The following is a 21,921-nucleotide window of genomic DNA, read 5'->3' on the forward strand; positions in this document are numbered from 1 at the left end:
ATTCGGAATGTCTTCTTAAGAGAGGGGGGGAAAAAAAGATTAAAATCATAAATCATAAGACAGATTTGAAAAAGTTGGGAGATTTTTATTTTTAAACAATGTCACCCAGCCGTGATAATCTGAACCTGGCCCCGTTGTACCGGTTCTGCTGCTCAAAGGCCGCTGCTGTTGAGCAGCAGCCTCCCATGACTCTGCATGAATAAGCGGGTTAAAACAACAAGCCGATGAATGATTAAAAAAAAGGGCAAATTGGAGGCAAAATTACAATATAAATTAAAACTTTAATTTTAATTCATGTGACATTACATGATTAAAGTTTAATTTACTGGCATAGTAATTGAGTTATTTACTTATTTCTGTATTTATTCACACTTACGGCAGGCTTTGTCCTCCTCATAGAAATGTTTGTTGTTGATGCAAATAAAAAAAGAGGCATGATAAAGCCTTCTTTTTGTCCTTTTTATCATATGCTTTTATCATTCCCCCTGTCGTCAAAATATTAAGATGGTCAGAGGGTCTATCCTCTTGTGCAAAAGTGGTAATAAAGATAGATTTTGTTACGGAGAAAAATTAAGCTATCTGGGAAGTAAAAATGATGATCATAATTATCCTCTATAATACAGCAGGAACCTCCATTAGGCTCTGCTGAATATTGTTAATTAAATAACCTAATGAACGAGTTGCCTCAAGGCCGATGGAAATGTGAGTTAGAAGATCACTTAAAACGGTCAAAAAATTAGATGAACTGATGCACATAATCTAATTGTCAAAGCTGTATCACACAGACAGACATGACAATTTATTTTTTTTATTCTTGTTTTTCCTGATACACTTGATCATTTTTGGACAGTTAGACATTCCAGGTCCTATCCCTAATCTGTAAAACTTAAAACTAAAAGAAATTCAGGCTAAAATTATTGACATCCTTTGCAAAACTCCTAATTATGGGTGCATCAGATCTGACAACCTGAGACACAAACAATGTCAGAAGTTACACCAACGCTTATTCAACTGCTGCTCTCCCACAAAAGCCCCGTCTCCTTACTCTTTTTGCGATCAAGAATGGGCCTAAGCATGCATATCTCTGTCAGCGAAGCTGATGCAACATAAACTCAAAATCTAAGGCTTTAATAAATGCACAGAAACAACCGGGTCACAAGCAGATCAAAAGTGGAAACAATGTGAGATTAGCCATCAAAATGAAAAAGACTTTCCTGTTTCATTTTAATATCTGTTAAAATATGGAAAACAAACTTTAACAAGTTTTATTTTTACTGCTGTAAATTTGCTTTTTTATCCCAATTTTGTAGGGCAGCATTATTATAGTAAATCATAAAATAATTGTGTGCGGCATAGTGATAATCACCATGAACAAATGTGATTTTATGTCTTCAGTGTGCACTGAGCATGTGCAACAAATCACAGAGCAGACAGTTTCCTTAGCAGGGGGGACCCATTTAAGTATGCAGCAGCAACGTTTTCATAGATGCAGAACTAGAATAGGGCTGGCATGAGAACGAAACCACTGTACTGTAAAATCAGAAGGAAGTGTGTGTGTGTGTGTGCGCGTGTGTTTGACTGGTGGGATAAACAGAATGTTGCAGCCTGCTTCGGGCTCCTGTCTGAACATGTTTTGCTCACATACGATGGTATGAGCATGAAACATTTGTGCTATTTGATATCAGAACTCCACAAGCTGAAGTCCTCTTTGTAAAGTTGGCATGATTAACTGTAGGTCATAAAAGCAATAAAGAATTTAATTCCATTTACCATTACTGTGCTTATCATACCTAAATTTATACAGATCCATAATTACACCATAACTATAGGATATATGTTTTTTCCCGTTAAGAAAAACTGTTGTTGAAATAACGCATGTCGGCACAATGCACGATACCAGGAAGGTTCCATTGCAACAGGTATGTGTGATCACAATGACAGAAATTATATCCCCTGATTGATTAGCCTCAACATCAGATACATTAAGTACATTATTTGGTAAGGTTTTTATATATTGTTCAGAATTAAGAACTAAAAACTGAGTACATCAATTCATGTTTAAAGAGGGGCAGGTTGCAGGACAGTGTTTCTTACCAACACCTGATTATCTGATCAACAGCAGACAATATCACCAATATAATGCTAAGATGGAAAGACATCAGCAAGGAGCTTTAGAGAAGTCATGTTTGCCAAACAATCTGGGAATGATTAAAAAGCAAATTTTAGAAAGTAACAATGTTACAGTGAGAAACATTACTTATAAGTCAGCCGGTCTTCCTAAGACAGAACTTCTCAGCTTATTAACCCAAATATATCTGGCTGCGTAAGGCAATGAGAATTTCCAAATAACCAAAAAGTTTTATTTCAGACTTCACAGACCTCATGTCAGATGTTAAAGTTCATTACTGCACACTAAGAAAAAAGGGGTTTTTAGAACCATGATAAACCCTTTTCTCTCACAAACTATGATGTTAGCATGACTATGAGGCTTGTACACATGCATTTGAAAAAGCTAAAAGCATATTGAACAATGGATTTTGGAAAGATGAGACCAAAGTTAAGAAGTCTGCACAGAGCATATCAGCGCAAACACCCCATACCAACTGTAACCTGTCAAGTGTAGCTGACAATGAAAGAAATCTAGGTGCCCAGTCAAAGTCAAGATGCCAACTTGAGTGAAATGCTGTGGCAGGATGTTGAGAGTTGTGCAGAAACAAATTCCCACAAACCTTACAAAACAGCAGTGCTGAAGGGAAAAAGTGGGCCAAAATTCCTTCACAACAATATTGACTGATAAAGTTATACAAAAAAAAACGACAACTTCAAGGTGGTTCTCGAAGCTGGTAAGGCTGCACACACTCCTGTTCCATTGTAGTCTGTGTGTTTTCCATTATCCTCTGACGTGCCAAATGTCTGATGCAGAAGACATTTGAGCATGCAGAAGGCAGCCATGCAACATTATTTCTCTGATGGTGAAAAAGTTACCGGTAATGAGAGTATGAGAATACCCAATATTAGAAAAAAAAAATAATACAATAAACTTCTGTCATATATGTGTGAAATTTTAGATTTGAATGTGAGCATGTGGATATTTATGAGAAAGAGCTGCTGTTGCGAAGGCAATGGCAGCTCTTAAATACCACCAGAGGACAAGCCTGGAGGTAATCAGACCCCAGATCTGAGGTTAAGGCCACATTCAGAAGCAACCAGAAACAGCAACAGGAGATTCACAGAGCAAGGAGGGAGAGAGAGAGAGAGAGAGAGAGCAGGAGACCACAAGAATCAAAGTGCCGTGCTTGCCTGATGATGCATGGGGGACAGAGGGAGTGAATGAATGAGTTTGTGATGTTGCTGCACATTCCCCCGGCCCCACGTGCTCACTTTTCTCCTTCTTTTCTTTCTCCCTTCTTCCCTTCCCTTTTGTTTTGTTTAAAATTTAACAAGGCCTGGAACAGCGGAGGGCTGAGACGGGCATCCGGGGTGTTCTGGCACAGCTTTGTGTCACATGCAGGGGCCATGTGAACAAAGTGGCACTGAGGGAGAAGTGGAGGGAGGGGGCGAGGGCAGCGGGGGTTTCAGAGGGGGGTGTAAGAGTAAAAGGGAGTGACAGTGAGAAAACTAAAGAGCAAACGCTTTCAACCAGATGGACAAGCAGTAAGCAATGCAAGAAAAGAAAAATTTAAATAAACAATTAAAAAAAAAAAAACAAGCTGCAGTTGGAGTTGGAAGCTGGGCCATGCAAGACAAGCTTGTGCAAGGAAAAGCACGTGATGACGGAAAGTGACAGGATACTTCCTGGTACAACAGGTGCCTGTCAGTTTTTTTCCAGAACTTGGGTAATTATCAAACTGCTCCCACAGGAGACAATTCCCACGTTAATGATTGAGAAACAGCAGGAGTGTTTTCTTCCCAGTATATTTTGGCGGAAACTTACTTCTCCAGAATTCAGACGCACTGAGGTAACACTGGTGCCATTTAATACAGTATAGCAGCCTCTTACCTTGTTTTCATAAATTTAGTGTTTTAAAAGTCTTTAAATTTACAGACTGACTTACAAAGTTTTAGAAAAGGGATACTTTAATGACAAACTGTTAAACCTTCAAAAGGCTGACTGTTTTTTTTTTTCTAATAATAACAAGCTGATACAAAATATAAATGTTATAATATGTTCTGTTACCTGATGAATCCAAGCATGTAATTTATGTAATTTATGCAAGTTATAAGTTATGGAAGCGTTACAGAAGAGTCAAAGGCCACTTTTTGACTCTCAAATGTGACCAAATAATAATAACAATAATATTTTATTACAATTCTAATGTCAAATAATAACCGGTAAGTCTGGGTTCATAATAACAACCACAAGCGTCTCACTCATAGCTTTAAGCAGCTGCTTCATGGTCTTGCAGAACATGTTTTATAAAAGAACTATTTTTGAATGCAGAGCGTTTCCTGTTATCACCTCTGCCTTCCCCCACATTTTAGTGGATATTAAGAAATCCTCTATTGAGAGTTAATCAAAAAACTAACGTTGCACATTAAAGGTGAGGAAAATAGAATGACGTGGATTTATCTGTCAAATGCAAAGTGAGCTGAAGTCCTCTGCAGCTGTAATATATGTAAATTTGCATGTGGCTGTATCACGGCAGCTCCTTTTAAGCCTTTTATCTTAGACTCACTTGCCAATGAGGAAGCATTAGACTTGTACTTCAGCATTTTCGGAGAAGTACAGATGAACTTTAAACTAGGTCAGTTCATACCAACAACTATGTCCTCTTTTATTAGGAACATAGCCCAAGCTCCACCCAAACAGTTTATCTTGCTGTATCCGGATGATGCAAACATAAAGTTGGCATCAGTCTCCTCACACTTCAGTAACAATCATTGTTTGCTCAATCAAACTAATGTCTTTTTTTCCTGACAGGTCTTTTTTTATTTTTTGGCTCTGATGGCTAAATATTTAATTTAGCAGACGAAACCCTGCGAATACAGTTGTTGTCTTTTTGTTTTTTTGCGTTTGCTCACAGAACGTTAGATAAAATGAAATGCTAAGAAGCAACAGCGCAAAAACCCCTCTCTCGAGACCCTGGCTTTGTACAACAAATCAGCATAAGCACCAGTGGAGTGGTGGTATTTAAAAACCTCCCATCCAGGAACTGACACACTTCTGTCCTGTACACTAGCAGGCATGCGGGCCTCGTGTTCCCTAATCGGGATTTTTGGGCCTCTTTAATGCAGAGAGGTGCAGATGTTGTCTGTTATTAGGCTGTGCTGTTGCTGATCAAAGCCGCGGATAGTGAGCCCCTGCTGGCGTGGCTCTAATCCTCCCTCATGCATGCAGTCCAAACTGCGGCTGGTGCTCAGGTCGAGAACAGTCGGTCTTCCCCATGGAGGGATCCTTTTCAATGCCTTTGCTGATGGGCAACAACAAGTTCAACCATGTGAGGATTTTGGGGAGCAGTTGGCAAGGGCAGCTTGGAAGACAGCTGAGAGGTCAGGATTCTCCCACAAGGCCAAAGAAGCCGCTTTACTTACAGCTAATTTTCCTAGATCTATGTCTAAGAGGTGCCTGCTTAGCCTGACATTGTTTAGCCTAGATTCGGTTGCTAAGAGCAAAGCGAGGAGGACTTTAGTTAAATCATTTCCCCTTCTGTTTCTGCCAACTTCCCTGCCCCAAATACAGCTATGCATTCTGTTAATGTATTTCTCCTTAAATGGGAAGAAGAAAATATGGGGACTAGGCGCTGGCCAATTACCGTTTCAAAGGTATACCGAGATAAAAAAGAAGTTAGGATTTCAAGACAGCTGTTACTTTCCATCCCTTATAGTTTAAAGTCAATTTAATGACGTGTTACTTTGTGGAGAATTTAGCAACGTAGGGCTGCTTCTTCCCACCTGTTAATGCACACTGCTGGTCAGCTGGCTGAGGGAAAGCTGCACTTATCCCTTGCTTGCAAGAAAGACAAATATGCTTGTTTGGAAAAGTGTTGCAAAAAATAGATAATCTTAACTAAAACACTATCACCCATCACTCTTGTTGATGTAAATAGCCATAGAGGCATTTTTTAAATAAAATGAGGAACTTGTAACTTTTTCACAAAAAGTCAAGGTCTTTAAAAAGCTGGCTAGAAAAAAAAAAACTGAAATAGACTAAAAACATCTTATTGCACTAAAAAAATTCCTTACTCTACACCGATACAAAAGTTTTAAGGTGACTGGTCGTCTTTGTAAACACTATGTTGGAGTTGCAACAGTGGAGAGATTCCAATGTGGATTCTGAAGCAATCTCATCTGGTCTAAAGGACTTTCTTTCTTTTTTTTAGAGGAAAACAACTTATACAGAAAGAGCAATTAACCTGCAAGCACTTCAGCTTTATATATGAGCAAGAAGCTTATTCTGACAAGCCACCTGCCCCGATTTTAGTAATGTGCAAGCTGAGGATGAAGCAACCTGTGAATAATGATCATCTTGAAAACTTAAATTGCCAAGAATCTCGTTATATCCCTTATTGAAGTTTCTCATGTGATGAATTTCCATGCAGGTTTGCACCATATAAACACAATATTCTGCTGGTATTGCATTAACTGGTCAAATTACTCTGCAAAGTGCAGGGACAATGCAGAAAACTTAATGTTGTGATTTGTGCATTACTGCATTGGATGCCCCTTTTTAATGGTTACCCATTTAGTCGATGTAACATTTTTGTTGTAATTAATGTACATCATATCATATGACGTAATTAATGAAATACCTCAAATCAAAAAAACTAAAAGTGACTGTAAAGAAACAGGGTGCAGGCAGGCTAACTATGCAGATATCTTGAAAAATAAATCAGCAACTATCAACTTGCTATACTTCTGTCTACTGCTACATTTAGCTTGTTTGCATTGCATTTTTATACTTCAGTCTATTTATCTAAATCAAAATAAAGAACTTACAGGAATTATAAACTCGTGGAACAATTGTATGTTATTTTAACAGTAAAATAAATGGTTGCTTTTCTTATATAATTATATATACATTTTTGTTGTACATTTTTGTGTAAGCAGACCAGGGTCATACCATCCCACACCCAAGAGACAATTTACAACCTCCTGGTACAGTAGCTGTGTTTTGTCATGTCCCTTCATGAATGCTTTTAAAGGCATTTATGAGGGCGACCAGCAGATCTTGGAATGGAAGGCAATAATATAGAGGAAAACAGAGATATGGGAAGATAAATGGAATCTGTCAGATGGTGTGAGGGAGGAGGAGATGCAAGAAAAGATAGCGAGAGGAGGGGGAGGTGGATCGATCATGAGAGAAATTGAGAGAGGGAGGAAGATTTGGTCTGAAAGTAGAGAGGGGATGGAATGTCGGCCATGAAGGCAATCTATATTAAACAAAAACAGTTCTGTTAGCTGTAACACCCAGGAGCTGAAAATGCTATCCTCTCAAAGTCTGACTCAGCTGATGCACAGATCCAGCTGAAGATTCAGCTTGATTTGAACAACTTGCACATAAAAAAAAACAGTCCTAATCCTTGTAAGGTGTTCATATTTTGGTTACACAGCCACTGTTGTCTGCACTTTACAGTTCAAATTCAACACAAAAAAGGCTTTTTACATTAACATACAAAAGCATGTTCATTTCACTTCAATTCCATCAAAAGAAACAGCAATATGGTTGATCTTTTTTTTTGCTTTTTAACTTACAAAAAAAAATACTACTTGTTCATGTTTGTTTTATGACAAAAACCATATACATTTTAAAAATAAATTTCTATTCAACATAAATTCACATGTATTTTTACCTGGAAATTTATCTGTAAGCCTTTATAACAAGTTATTGAATGCCAAACTTAGACATTTTCCTAACTCTAACCATTGCAAGTATATTCCTAAATCCTAACCTTTACCAAAACTTTTTTTTTTCTCACTGTTCCTCAAACCTAACTAGTAGAGCGCAGTGCAATTGAACAAAATAAAGATCAGGAAAATGTCCTCAGTTTCCACGAATGACCTCCCTTTGTTGGTGAAAATGGTCCTCTATATGTAGTATACACATGCACACACACAAACCCAGAGGACCCCCACCTTCCACTTCTTCCTCCCACACACACACACACACACACACACAAGCCCACACACAAACAACAGGCCTAGAAAGAAGCACAGCATGAAGACACACACTTAAATCAGCTCTGGGTCTGGTGGACCCGAACACCCTGAAAGTAACGTAAATGTGTAGGGAGGGTGTATAGTGGGTGGTCATCAATTTCTTTTTCTGATTTATGTTCTTCACTGAAAAATGACCCAAGGCCAATGAGTCTCAGTTTGAAAAATTAATTACTTTGATTTGCTTTGCTACAATAAAAAGAGAAAACAGGTCCCACAGACCTGAACATCTAACAGGGGGTAAAATACAACAAAAACATTTTGCTTACTTTGCTTGCTTTTTCTGAGAGAAAATGCTTCACAGTGGCTAAATGACATGAGAAATAAACTTGAGGTCTGAAACGTGTGAAATTTTATGCCATAATTATACATAATTAGGCCTTTAAAAATAAAGGCCATTTCAAAATACTTTTAGCAAGCACAATTAAAGGTATGAATTGGGGAGCCTTAATTCTGCAAATGATATTTGCAGATTCCGTCACATACAGGGGGGATAAATGATTATTCAAATCTAATAAATCTCAGAGAAAATGACACCTGAACATCAGACTTCATAATAGATTATTTCAACATACCAAAATGCAAACGAAGGAAACAAAATGAGGGGATATTAACACAATGGACAGAAGCCTTCAAAGAACAAATGGAAACGACAACAACAACAACAAAAAAAGAAGACTCTACAGCTTGTTGGGAATCTGAAAATTATTTTTATATAAGTGCAAAAAAGTGCGAGTGTGGGAGCAATCTGGCGCGCTGACTGTACAAAAGGAGCGACGTGGCACAGACAAGACAGAGAGACTGGTTCTTCACTTAATAGCTGCCACAGAGCCTGCTGGAGAAAGCTGGGAGCTTCATTAAGCCTTTAAACCCTGCAGAGACGTTTTAAGTCATCACGCCACTGGCTGCTGCATCCTCAGACATTCCCAGAGGCAACAAGGCAAATATGGAGTTCACAGCTGAGATTTCAGAACGATCTGCACAAGTAAGTTTCACGACGACTGCTTTTGAAAACGACAACATGCTGTTGCTGTTTTCTTTCATTTATGAGGCCATATGCCATCTATCTCTCTCAGCTACACTGAGAAAATGTTTTTGCATTTTACAAAATTTCTCTTTTGAATTAGTATTTTAATCTGAACAAAGGAAACAAAATTTGTGTTTTTAAACTAAGCATCATCTTGGAGTTGCACACTTATTAAAGCTTCTAGCGATCTGCTATCGAAACGTAAACTCTAAACAGGTTTCTAGTGATGAGGAAAGTCATAAGGGAGTAAATGAGGCATATTGTAAGTGTGAGGCTTCTTCTTGCTTCTTGACTTGACAGTCATTTACTGTTCAGATTCATAAAACTATTAAACTTGCAAATTAAAATAAAATGCACTTGGAGTTAACCCAGATACTCCTGGAAATGTCTGCTGAGGAATTTGGCTTGAGCTCAAAGTAATAAACTCGAGATATTGTCGGGATTTGCTGAGTAAGAAGTTCAATAACAGTGAGCCAACAAGCACTAAAATATTATTTATTTCAAGGCAAGAACATTGGCAATGAATTTTTGATGTAATAAAAAAGTAATGCACTATAAATGTTATTTTGAGAAACCAAGCTTTACAGTTATAACGAGTGTTATTTTTACTACTATGGTTAAGTGCTATATACAGGTCCTAGTGCACCTATTTCTCATGAAGGAAGAATCATCATGAGCATTCCCACTGCGCATTACCGCTTTGTTCTGCAAGAATCATTTTCCATGCCAAGCTTGGTAAACAGTGACACATTGTGAAATTGCCACCAGCTTTGATACACAAAAAGTAATACCTTATATGTTTCTAGGTCAAGAAATCTACGAGGTTTTAATTACTCTTTTTAGGAAAAGCACTGTTTTCAAAATAGTTAAGAAACATTTTGTATTTAAAAATCTCATTCATGGTGGGTGAAAACACCAATCAAAGCAGTAGATACTCTCAAATCATTTTCTACTGCATGATTTTACACATATGGGCAATTAAACCGTAACTGTAAAAAAAAAAAGAGAACAGACATCAAATCTCCAGAAAAGCCAGACTTTATATAGTTGTGAAATTGTGTACTTGTCTGGAACATAATTTGCATGAACTACTTAACTTTTAGTTTCTTTCTTTTTTTTTTTAACCAATCTTTCTTATGACAGATTTTTTTTTCTTACTTCTTTCTTCTCTAATAAAGCTGACCAGGCATTACAAGAGACTCCTCTGTGGGCAGTTCTGAAAGGATCCCTCATCGGCCTGCCAAAGAGGACAGCGGCCCTTTGATCTAGTCGTCCTTCTATACATGTGTGTGCACGAGTGCGTGTGTACGAGGGGCAAAGTGTGTTTTCTCATCTGGCCTCTGCAGAATCGGTTCACTCTAAGCATGCCCTGACCTCTTCCAAGTCAAACCGATCTTTGCATTGTCCAGACAACCTGGCATAATGCACCATGGCAACTGTTCCATTTAACAGGCTCTGTATATCTTAGTACTGCAAGTCTAATCATGCGGAGTACCTCATGTGTCACTCATATTAGCACCATAACAAAGCATACTGCCTTTCTATTAAGTGTATTTGTGTACCAATAAAATTTGCATTACACTGTTGTTCAGCAACTAGCTAATTATGCATGGTTTGTATGTTGGACTTCTTGTATCAAAGGTCGCTCAGCGTGAACAGCCATGCAGAGAGAGAGAGAAAAAAAAAAGGCCTCTGGAGTGACAGGGGACCGGCCTTGCTGTCAGCCGAGGTCAGTCGTATCTTCCCTATCTGTTTAGAACAACCATTCAAAACAAGCTCTACATGTGTCTGCACACTATCACTCTCATGCATCCCCGCCTCCAAAATCCCCTTCCTCCACTTCCTGCTCAGCAGACGTGCCTAACATTCTAGAGAAGCCAGCGTACATTCCTCACATGCTTCAGCTGCATAAAGAAATGGTCAACAGACATGTCACAAGGGCATCGGTCCTTCTTTCTCAAATGCAGGACAAGCTTGTGTGTCTGAGAGTCCTAGTCATTGTCCTTTCACATATGCTTGGAAGTTAGGTCACTTGCAGAATGAGCAGCCCGGGTTTTGAGTGGCGCTCTCGAGAGTAGGAGAGCTGGAGGCTATCTCAAGTGACCGCTGCTGAGCTGTCTCACATGGGATGTAGAGGCATTACCTTATGAAGAGCATCAAGGCATCTTTGGCCCACTGCATCGTTTGATCTCCCTACACAGGCTCATGTATGCTTCATCCGAGACATTGTTTTTAATGCACATCCCAATTAACTTCCATGAATTTTTATATAGCCAATCATGTAATGTCATCCTAACAAAATCAATCCTGCACACCAGCAAGGAAGTTTAAGAATCACCACAGGTTGTAGAGTGTGTGTGATTGCGAACTCAAAAACATGAGGCCATTTTTAGCTTACGGGAGCTCTCCATATGTCAAACTTTAGTGCCAACAATTGCTCATCAAACATCTTTACCAGACGCACATTTCAGCCACCCCTGGCTCCTCTGCCAACAATTGTAGCAATACTGGTGAAGAAAAAGGGGGCTTCCTGCGCTTTGGCGGAGCAGCACGTTAACTCAGCTTGGCAAGCAGTAAGTGTGACAGTAGTTGTGCTGGATGCCAATAGGACAGGCATTGCGCAGCATCTCAATGACTTAAACTCACAGAGTCCACAGAGGGGGTTTATGGTCCTCCCAGGCCATACCGCTCCCACCGCTATTCTCCATCCAACCACAAAGGCATTCAGGCTTTTCATTTGGATGATAATGGGCCAAAAGCCGGAAAGGGCCCCTTATGTCTGCACACCATAAGTTGTGCTGAATGCCTTTGTGGCAGTGTCATGCATGTCCATGGGAGCAAAGTGGGCTGCTTCAGGCCAACAAAGACAGTTAAAGCCGGAAGAAATGAAAAATAAATACGTTGATTGATCAAAGGAAGTTCCTGAGGCAAGGTAAATTTAGACAAGTGCTAACAACCTCTGCATCACAATCACGGCTCATTGTGACCAATGAGCAAACAAAGTCAGAGTAGGAAATATTAAATAACATCCATCCAAAGTAGAGATGCAGCAATTAGTCATCCCGGTATTGGAAATGGACAATTTCTCCCATTCCTCTGATCAGTAATCATCAAGTCAGTTACTGAACAATGTGATTTTTTATTTTTTATTTTGTGCATCCATCTCCCACCAAAAGCCAAACGTGTGTACTTTGATGCACTTTCGAGTTTTAATACAAATCAGATAAAGGTTAGGTACATAAACTTTGATGAATAAACTGTGAATTTTGTAATTCCTTCATTTCCTGTTTGATTCAAAACTCCTGCCTCCAAGAAGAAAACTGTAGCTGTAATAATCTGAATCAGAAAGTCACATTTCTACAAGAACAAACAAGAATGGAAATCAGCATTAGCTGCCAAAAACTTGATGAGTGCATCTCTAATCTAAAGTAACATAGCATGTATCTTGCCAGAGAAGCACTGTTTGTAGAGCAACAGCACTTGAGAAATCAACAGAATGATGTGTACCTCAATTAGGCCTAGATACAGGTTAACAACCAGTTATAAACACTGCAGAATTAATTGTCATAATAAGAATGCATCCTCAACAGGTTTTGGTGCGAGCAGAAACACAATATGTAAAAATTTACCTGCATAAAAACGTAACAGGGAACCAATTTCTGTGTTGAGTCCTTCCTCTTGAACTCTCCAAGGGTCCTTAAATCCAAGCTTAAACAGAAATTCATTCTGGATCTGCAGAGGCCTCTCATCTGGACTTAGCCTCCTCACAGCCTCACCATGCAGCTGAACATACAGTGTGGGGCTGGTATCACTACAATCTCCATTTTGGAGTGCTGTCGGCTCCTGTTTCACAGCATCTTGACCACAGTCTTGAATGCCAGGTGTAATATCTGTTGAGCAGAATCTTGACAATGAGCCGCCACTACTGCTGGGTGGCAGGCTGCCCAAACTGTGCGAGTTCAGTCTGCTGTCAGGACCCACGTTTTTCGTCATGTCATCTAAATGCCCCATGCTGCACTGCGTGTAGCTCGCAGTGACAGCTGAGATGCCATTGCTGTGGTCAATGCCTGAGCCAGACACTAGACAGTCGAGCTCCAGCTCGTCTGAGGAACTTCCATACATGTCGTGGCCCTCTGTGGCACTGTCAAACGAGGGGCTGAGGATGGATGCTTCTGTTCCCAGGATCATGTCGTCACTCAGGGAGTCTCTGTGCTCACTGAGCCGGGCCCCTGAGCTCAGGTCATCAAACGCACTGCTCTCCACATCTGAGCCAGAGTTTAATCCGTAGCTGTCCACGCCATTCCTATGCTCCGAATCGTCATCATTATGGATATCCATATTGGAGTTCAGGTCTGACAGCGAGCAGGTTATGTTATCCTGTGACTCTGATTCGGGGGTGAAAAGTTTCCCATCAACTTCCTGTTGCTTTTGCCTGTCATCTGCATTCTCCATAAGCAGCAGCCTCAATCTGTCACCGGGGTGCCCACTCACTTCTGCAGATCCTAAGGAAGTCTGCTGGTTGCACTTTCTTAGTGACCCGTCTTTCGCATGAAAGGAATCGTCATTAAATTCACACTTCACATTGCAGTTGCCATTTTGGTCAGTCTTGGAGGTATCTTTACAAAATATGCGCATCACCGAGCTCGACTTGCTGCAGAGTTTACTCAAACGGAGCGCCACCTCGCCGGCTGTGTTGTCCATAGTGCAAAGGACTGGCCTGGGATATGAGGACGTCAGCCTGTCGTGTACGTGAATGCAGCCCCGGTGCAAATCCGCTCTCACCCACTCGCGATCCGCTGGCTGCAGCTGCAGGTTCAGGCGGTGCTTCAGCAGGGTCTTCCTGTCCAGGCTCCGGGTGTGAAGGGACGCGGAGGATAGGGCCGAGCTCATCTTCGCAGTGACAGCTGAGCTGGCGGCGGTAGTTGTTGCTGCAGCTGCGGCAGAGAGGTTCCTCTTCAAGCGCCGCCGTCTCAACAGGAGGGAGCTGGAGTTACTGGACGAGCCCCGGCCATTAGACGCCACGGCCCGGTTTGACGCACTAGTCACCGGCATGGAGGCGGAATGAGATAGGCTATTCCCGTTCTTAGTCTCAACGCGGGAGGGTGCCGACCGTCTACCGCCATCATCCGCTGGAGTCCCCCGGGCGACAGACGGCCCGCCGGACTTCTTCATTAACTTGGTCGCGCCTCCATCTGACGGCGCATCCTCGGCGACAGCCTGCACACTTTCCATCTCTGTCAGAGAAAAGTACCCCCCACTCTCAATAAATAGCGGTGCGCAGTGGGTTATTCCTGAAACCCCCTACATTTAAAAGCCTTAAAATGTCCCCGACGTGATAAATGTCCGCCAAATAGGCGGCGTTGCCGAGTTATGCCCTTAGTTGTCATTCACTTCTCGCCGTCTTTTCCCCGTCGAAGTGCTCTCCGCGGTTCCAAAAAAACATTTTACCCGATTAAATTCGCTGGGAAGAGGCAGGGCGCTAAGGGGGCAGATCGGGGCGGAGACGTGACTGTACCGTGCGTCCCAAAATACAGTGCTAGAATATGAAATGAACGTCGGCAGACCTCCTACGCAAATACTGGCTGATATATATTCATGAGGAGGGCACAAGATGGGGTCGCTAACAACGCAGGGAATTCTGGGAAATGTGTTCGCCACAATAAGAGTTCTACTGAGGAAAAAATGCAAGAAATACGTTTCCCATAATTCCTTTGTTCTATTTCAGTTGAGCTGGGCGGTGAACTGAGGAGAGGCGTAAACATAGCTCCTATAAATGTTTGGCATTAGCCTGAGGCAGTCGCATGCTATAGTTTTCTTTACTTGTTGCGTGAACTCTGTTTGCAATGAATATGAAAGCATAATTTGCCGACAGCGAACTGCTATCTAAGCTATTCAAAAAAACGCACCCATATTTTCTAATAATTCAACAAAAACAGCCTGTTTATTTCATTGTATTGCAAATAATTGACATTCGAATCCATGGCTAAAATAAACTTGGTTGTATATCTTATTTGCGACTAGTGGTGGCGAGTGAAACTACCTCGGCACCATCTCATCAGGACGCCATTTCACAAGGCCACGGCTCAGATACGCTCTCATCTTGTTGTATTTGTTGCCATCTAGTGGAGAGGATATTGTATTTTTTTTTTCTCTAAATTCAGCAAGAAAAAAGCTGAAGCACAATTTCAAAAATAGTTATTTTATTGTTTGTATTGGTGCATTTGTATAACTTGCTTAGCTGAAGAAACATGATAAAAACACCACTTTTTAGCCCGTTTTCTGTGCCACCATATAAGATTAAAAAGTACCATAGTTAATTTCAGAGTAGTTAAAAATACCCAGAGATTATTACATTTGTGCCCTTTTATTGTCTCACTGTACTATTTAACTAATTAAATTATTGTATGATTTAAGATTTTCAGGCTGGGAAATGAAAAGATCTTCCATTTGGAACACATAATTTTGACCTGTTGTAATTTGTTAGGGTTAAAGACTTACAGTTCACATAATGCTTCAATATCTTGCAGAGTGAGAGACCAGTAACTTGGCAATCTAGTTATTGCAGTGTCTTGAAACAGTATTCACACATCCCCTGAATTAAAAAAAAATGTGGCAATTTATGCTATGGATCAACACAAAGTTCTACATAATTTTGATAGAGAAGCAAAACAATTTATGTTTTTCATTCAAAACCCCCTCTGAAAGAACTTCTTCCAGACTCCCCTGTACTTGGATTCACTCATCTTGACCCTGCAGCCCTTATCAGATTCCATATCCCTGCTGAAAAGCACATTCCCTACAGCATGACACTACCACCATCAGTTCACCATGAGCGTGTTTGCAATGGATTTAAGTGAAATGCAAATGTCACAATTTTCACATCAATTGTAAAAACATAAACTAAACATTTGCACTATTTCCTCCACTTAACTTATGCACTATTTTCCACATACAATCTAAATGCTGTATATTGAAGTTTTAACTCAGTGGTTGCAACAAGCAAAATGCAGAAGTGGTAAAAATAATTTAGCAAAGCATTATTTATAGCAAATAGTTTAACCTCCCATTATAACATTGTTAATGTCCATAAGAAAAAGATAGTAAAGCCTTGTTTTGACACCTGATGTGTTGTAATTGTCCCCTACCACATCTCTGGAATGCCTCAGGTTTAAGTCGGTGAATAATTCTTTGAAATGCAAGCAATGTCTAATGCCAATGTGTTAATACCCTCCTTAGTTGGTAACAATTATCAATGTTTATTAATAAATATCCCAAGTTATCTTTTTTTAAGTTATTTTAGAAAAAGCCCATTTTACTCTAAAAAAATCTGACATGCCATAATACGGACACCCTTCTGATTTCAAAGATTCCTCACTTAATTTTTCCAATTAGAATCAGTAATTCACTGTTTCAAGCATTTTTACTCCTTTACTGATGCAAATATCAAATCTGGGTCATTAGGTTTATGTCACTCATCAATATTGGGATTAATTGAATATGCAATTAGTATGCAAGTTGCTTTTTGGAAATTAGCATTAGTATGCAAATAATGTATTACATATTTCAAAAGTACTCCGTCTCAAAGGGAAAAAAAAAGTACATTCAAATGCCTAAAAGTCAAGGCTTTTAAATATGTTAAAATGACAAGTCAAACTATTTAAGTGCATTCAGAAATAGAATTTTATTGGCATGATGTGTTCCTTACATGGTATTCTGCATTTCAGGAATTAAAAAACAAAAACAAAAAAGACTACTTTGAGTCACACCGCCAACTTGTTAAAGGAAACCGATTATTGCTGATATCATGTTCTTTGATTCCAGCAAAATGCCAAACCTCATGCTTGATCCACTGGCTCTGGTCGTGTTATAGCAATTTCAAAATACTGCATGTTCATTTCTATAACGCTCCATTTTTCTGAATCTGCGAATATTTTTTTCTTTTAAAAAGGGGACCAACTACAGTTCTGCAGAAAGTGAATTCAACATAAAACACCGCATGTGTGTGTAAGAAGAGATGGCCTAATCCAATCAGGATTGTTTTCCACTAAGTGGTATGGAAAAGAGTGATGACTGGAACAACACCCCTTTTCTGGCATATAAAACACATGCAGAACAAAGAAATGTAACGTTTTTCATCCCCAGATGCCATCAGTTCACCCAACACTGCTTAGGTTTTTAAAATAATACAGAACCCATGTTCCTTTACAGAGATGAATCACAATAGGAACAGCTTCTAATCTCTGCAGCTGATGAAAATTTCTTTTGCAACTTTTAAAGTAATACAGCATAAAAAAATAAAAATAAAAAAATAAGCAAAAAGCATAAGTCTTGAAATACTGGTATAGGGATCAGTTATCAGGAAAAAAAAACTTACAAATTTGAAAAAAATAAAATAAAATAAAAATAAAATGAGCTGAACTCTTAACAGTACATAAGCAGTAAAAGGTCTTCAAAAATAGTCACTCAGAACATGATAAAGTCAGAGCCCGTTAAATACAGTGTGCATCACAAGCCATGACACTTTCATTGCACCTTGTCCGAACGTGTTGGTAAAGCTATCCAGGCAGATTTTACGTGGTCCTTTAAGGAAAAATGGCTCTGCAAAAACTCTGAAGCAAACATCCATATAAAACAAACTGTTAGACCCTGAAGACAGAAGCGTGTCTGCACAGAAAAAAAAAACAAAAAACATACAAATGGTGGGGGGAGAATTCATCTGAACCTCCTCTCTACAAAGGGTATTGCTTTGTTAAAAGCTTCAGGGACATACCGTAAGTATAAAATTAAAGTGTATATTACAGTGCACATTTCGAGCCAAGAATAAACATATATAAGCAAACACACGTAAAAATAATAATAATAAAAGAGAAATGTGGCAAGCAATCACTTAATACTCTCTTCAAAGCACTGGAATGCATACAGACATTTAAATTAGGTGTTCATGGTTGAAGTGCTTCTATTAAAAACATTAAAATTGACCAACTTAAAAAAAAAAAAAAAAACAAGATTGTGTACACTAAAAATCAGAAAATTTCTGTGAGCTGCAAATTTAACTGTAAAATGCATAAGACATTAATAAAAGTCATCTAAACATTTTTTTTTTAATTCCTTAATTTTAACCTTCTTTCTTGAGTATCAACAAAATATACATCTGGAGAGAGTCTGGCAATTGTCCAGACTCTCAAATTCACAGTTAGCAATTAGATGTCAGCATTGCTGGTTACAGTTAGAATTGCACATACAGAGGACCGGGATCAGGACTACATTGGACTCACAACTCCAGAGGGCGCTGTAGTCTGGGAAAAGCAGAAAGAAAAAAAAAGAAAAAAGAAAAAAAATTGCACATGATTCTAATGCTGGAGGCTTTTCCTCCTTTATGTTTCTTTCTAAAATCCCAGCAGGAACAGTAAAGATGGAGTCTCTTCTCACTTAATCAGCTGGGAACAATTAACTCTCCATCCTCACTCAGGATTGTCCACAAGAGCTAAAAAGAGTTCATAGTGACAGCCTAATGGAGAGGAGGGGATTAAAAACATGTCCACTGAGACAAGTCCACTGGTGTTGTGGTGGTGTTGAACCCAAGTAGGTTTTGCTGCATGTGTCAATCAACTGCAAACAAGGACTCTTCGGCTGTCCAGTCTCCACACCACTGAGCGCCAGCCGGAGAGCTCAGCGGAGAGGTTTAAGAGACAGTTGAACGAGCCCCTTACAGGGGCAATGTGCATTACCTAGAGTTGTTTTTGTGCTACTATAAGGGACTGAACAGTGGCTGTCAGCATCTTGGTGTGCAGCGCTGACTCAGATGTGTAAATCCTGAAAAGGCATTTCAGAATACATGGCCTTATTGAAGAGACGGGCACTGTTTTACTGTCCAGCACTTAAGGTTCTCCAGAGGAGCAGACTGGATTGCTTGCGACAGTTGTGGTCTACTAAGGTCTGTGAAACCTGTAAAAAAAAACAAAAACAAATAAAAAAAATGTTTTAGCTGTATTATTAAAACTATGCTCAAATTCATTACCCAATAAACGACAAACATCAACACAAAGCAGAAAAAGTGAATAAGTGAAGTGGTTGCAAGTCCAGTTAAAGTGGACGGAGAACATCAGTTAACAGGAAGTCTTGACAGCTTATCGGATTTAGGACTGGACTTTAACTGGGCACCTTTGTAACACTTTATCCTTTGATCTAATCCATTCCATTGTTGCTCTAGTCTTCTGTTAGAGGCAGCAAAAGACCACAGCCATATACGTTTTCTTCCAAGGTTGCCCTGCATTTATCTTCAGCCATCTCCCAGTCGTCTTTATTTGGCTTTTCTGTCCCTGCTGAAATAATAATAAAAAATAAAAAAAAGCGTCCCTGTAGACAGGCTCAGATCTGGTTGGTCTCGTCTGATAAGCACAACATTTTCCACATTTTCTGTATCCCCTACATGGATTGTGGTAATCTGCTTCCTTCATACCACTGTTCCAAAAAGGTCAGATTTGTGAAGTTCAAACAGTTTCTCCCATCTGAGCTATAGATCTGCAAGGGCCCTCCAGACTAACCCTTAGGTGTTTCTCTGATTAACGCCCTCCTTGACTGGGCAGCAGGTTTTGGTGGACAGCTATAACTTGGTGGGTTTGCAGTAGGGATCCAATCTTTCTATTTTCAGACAATGGAACAAACATGGCTGTGTGAGACATCCAAAGCTTATTAGATGGTTTTGTAAATAAATCCAGCATCAAACAGCCTTACAAACTCCAACACACCTTCACAAAATACTATACTGAGATTACATTACACACAAGGAATGTACCTCTGCAAGATACTGTAACAATAGGGGTACAATAATTTAAGGAAAGTCGGATGCAAAATTAATTTCTCCAATTACCTGGTTAAATGACGACTTGACTCATGGACTTCCATCTCGTTGCTCTTAAAATCATTGAGTTCTTTCCTGATTGCTGCCTGTAGACATGAAACAAGATTCAGAAAAGTAGCAACAGCTTTTCAGAAAAAAAAACAAAAACAAAAACAAAAGAAAAAAAAAAAACAACAACCCTGCAGTCTCTAAGCCATGTACTCCAACACTTTTTTGTGCACTTCATGCATTATTTATACTTCACTCAAGGCCATGAACAATTCCACTGAGTTCACCTTCCACACCATAAGACCCGCATATTTTCCCTCTGCAGACAATCATGAGCCCTAATATGATAAGCAGTCCTCTTCTGGTCCAATTATGCCTCTATGAATAAATTTAGGAAATTCAACATGCCTAAAAAACACCCTTTACAATAGCCACGACAATTCATTCACACACACACACGATTCATTGGCATGTCATGTTCTCTCTCCTTTCCTATTTTTAACAGTGGCTAAGACAAATGGGCCTCAGTGTTATATAATAAGTATAGGTTTGTTAAACAGCAAGTCATAGATTACTAATTACAAGTTTCTTAACACTTTGATCAACTTATACTTTGTCAATTACATTTAATAAGAATTATTAATGGTGCCAATACATGCAGCTTTTTATAATCAATTAATATCAAATGTATTTTTTTAGTACGATTTCAGGTGCAAAATGATGGTCCTACACTAGAGTCTTTTCAGTCCTACACTATATATATATATATATATATATATATATATATATTTTACCCAGGGGTTTTGCATGTGGAGATGGAATCATATCTGTAAACTCAGTCAATTTTTAATTCAAGTCACCCAAACTAGAAATGCCTGTGTGTGCAGGTTTATAAAATACAGTTTACTTTTTGGTCTTATTTTGATGACTCTGAGTTCTGCTTCTAAACATCAAATTTATGCTAAGGAATTGTGGTTCTTAGACAAAGGCATAAAAGCAAACATCGAAGCTAGGTTTCAGCAGTAGTAGTAGTAGTAGTTCAGGAGTGGTTTCGGTATGCTTGTTAATTAGGCAAGTCACATCAGCCCTCACCCTCTGAGAAGTTTCGAATCCAGCTCACATACCGAGCACGGTGTTACTGCGTCAGGAGTCCATGTCCGCTGAATTTACTGCCTTTATGAGATACGTCTTCAGCAGCGGAAAAGTTCAGGACATAAATCGGTTTGCCAGGGGGACTTTAAATCCAATTTAAAATGTTACGTGCGACGGCAATCCAGCAAGGTGATGTTATTGCTTTACTATTTAACATGACTCAGGGGGACATCTTCAGCCTCAGGGAGCAAGTACTGAGGACAGCAGAACAAAAACGCTCTACCCAATGAAAGAAAAAGGAGAGGAAAACGTCAGCAGAACGGCACCACGGTTAGGGGTCCCGAGGCGTGGTTTATCCAATTATTCTCTTATGTAAGGGACTTGGTTGCGTAATAAAAATGCTGATTCCCTATGATGTTCTTGAGAGTTCCTCAGGTGTGACCTGGGGTGCTCTGAGTCACGAGTCAGCAAACTGGAAGACGGCAGAAGATGAGCTCAGCACAAGTCTGGCTCTCATTAAAAGTCAGCGGCGTAGATCGGTGGACAGTCAGCAGCAGCACCGCTTCAGGATGTTTACTCGCAATTTGAAACAAAACAGCTGAAGTGGAACATGACGCTACAAGACAGAAGAAACACCAAATCTAGCTGAGTCATGGTTCGCCCGTGTCAGGGGTTACGTCATGTGAAGCAGCCATGAGGAAGCTCAACGTCAATTTGAACAGACAATGAAATTTAGGTAAAAAAAAAAAATAAATAAAGATTACATCAGTTTAATTAAAATAGTCAAAGTAGTACTAGC

At 39.6% G+C, this 21,921-nt stretch overlaps 2 protein-coding genes across 4 annotated transcripts in view; both read right to left on the minus strand.

Annotated features, from left to right (window-relative positions):
- Positions 1 to 14,767, minus strand: part of LOC103142993 (PH domain leucine-rich repeat-containing protein phosphatase 1-like) — a 51,080-nt gene extending 36,313 nt beyond the window's left edge. The window contains exon 1 of the mRNA XM_007559341.2: positions 12,811 to 14,767. Coding sequence (XP_007559403.1) covers positions 12,811 to 14,413 — 1,603 coding nt within the window. The 5' untranslated portion in view covers positions 14,414 to 14,767. The remainder of the gene's footprint in view (positions 1 to 12,810) is intronic.
- Positions 14,768 to 16,843: 2,076 nt separating this feature from the next.
- The window catches only part of LOC103142994 (phosphatase and actin regulator 1-like), a 47,375-nt gene continuing 42,297 nt past the window's right edge, over positions 16,844 to 21,921 (minus strand). For all 3 annotated transcript variants that reach the window (XM_007559343.2, XM_007559344.2, XM_007559342.2), the window contains exons 11-12: positions 20,052 to 20,128; positions 16,844 to 19,126 (exon numbers count right to left, since the gene is read on the minus strand). In XM_007559343.2, the coding sequence (XP_007559405.1) occupies positions 19,111 to 19,126; positions 20,052 to 20,128 (93 nt within the window). In that variant the 3' untranslated portion in view covers positions 16,844 to 19,110. The remainder of the gene's footprint in view (positions 19,127 to 20,051; positions 20,129 to 21,921) is intronic.

Source organism: Poecilia formosa, unplaced genomic scaffold (assembly GCF_000485575.1).
Source record: "Poecilia formosa unplaced genomic scaffold, Poecilia_formosa-5.1.2 Scaffold104, whole genome shotgun sequence".
Lineage (NCBI taxonomy): Eukaryota > Metazoa > Chordata > Actinopteri > Cyprinodontiformes > Poeciliidae > Poecilia > Poecilia formosa.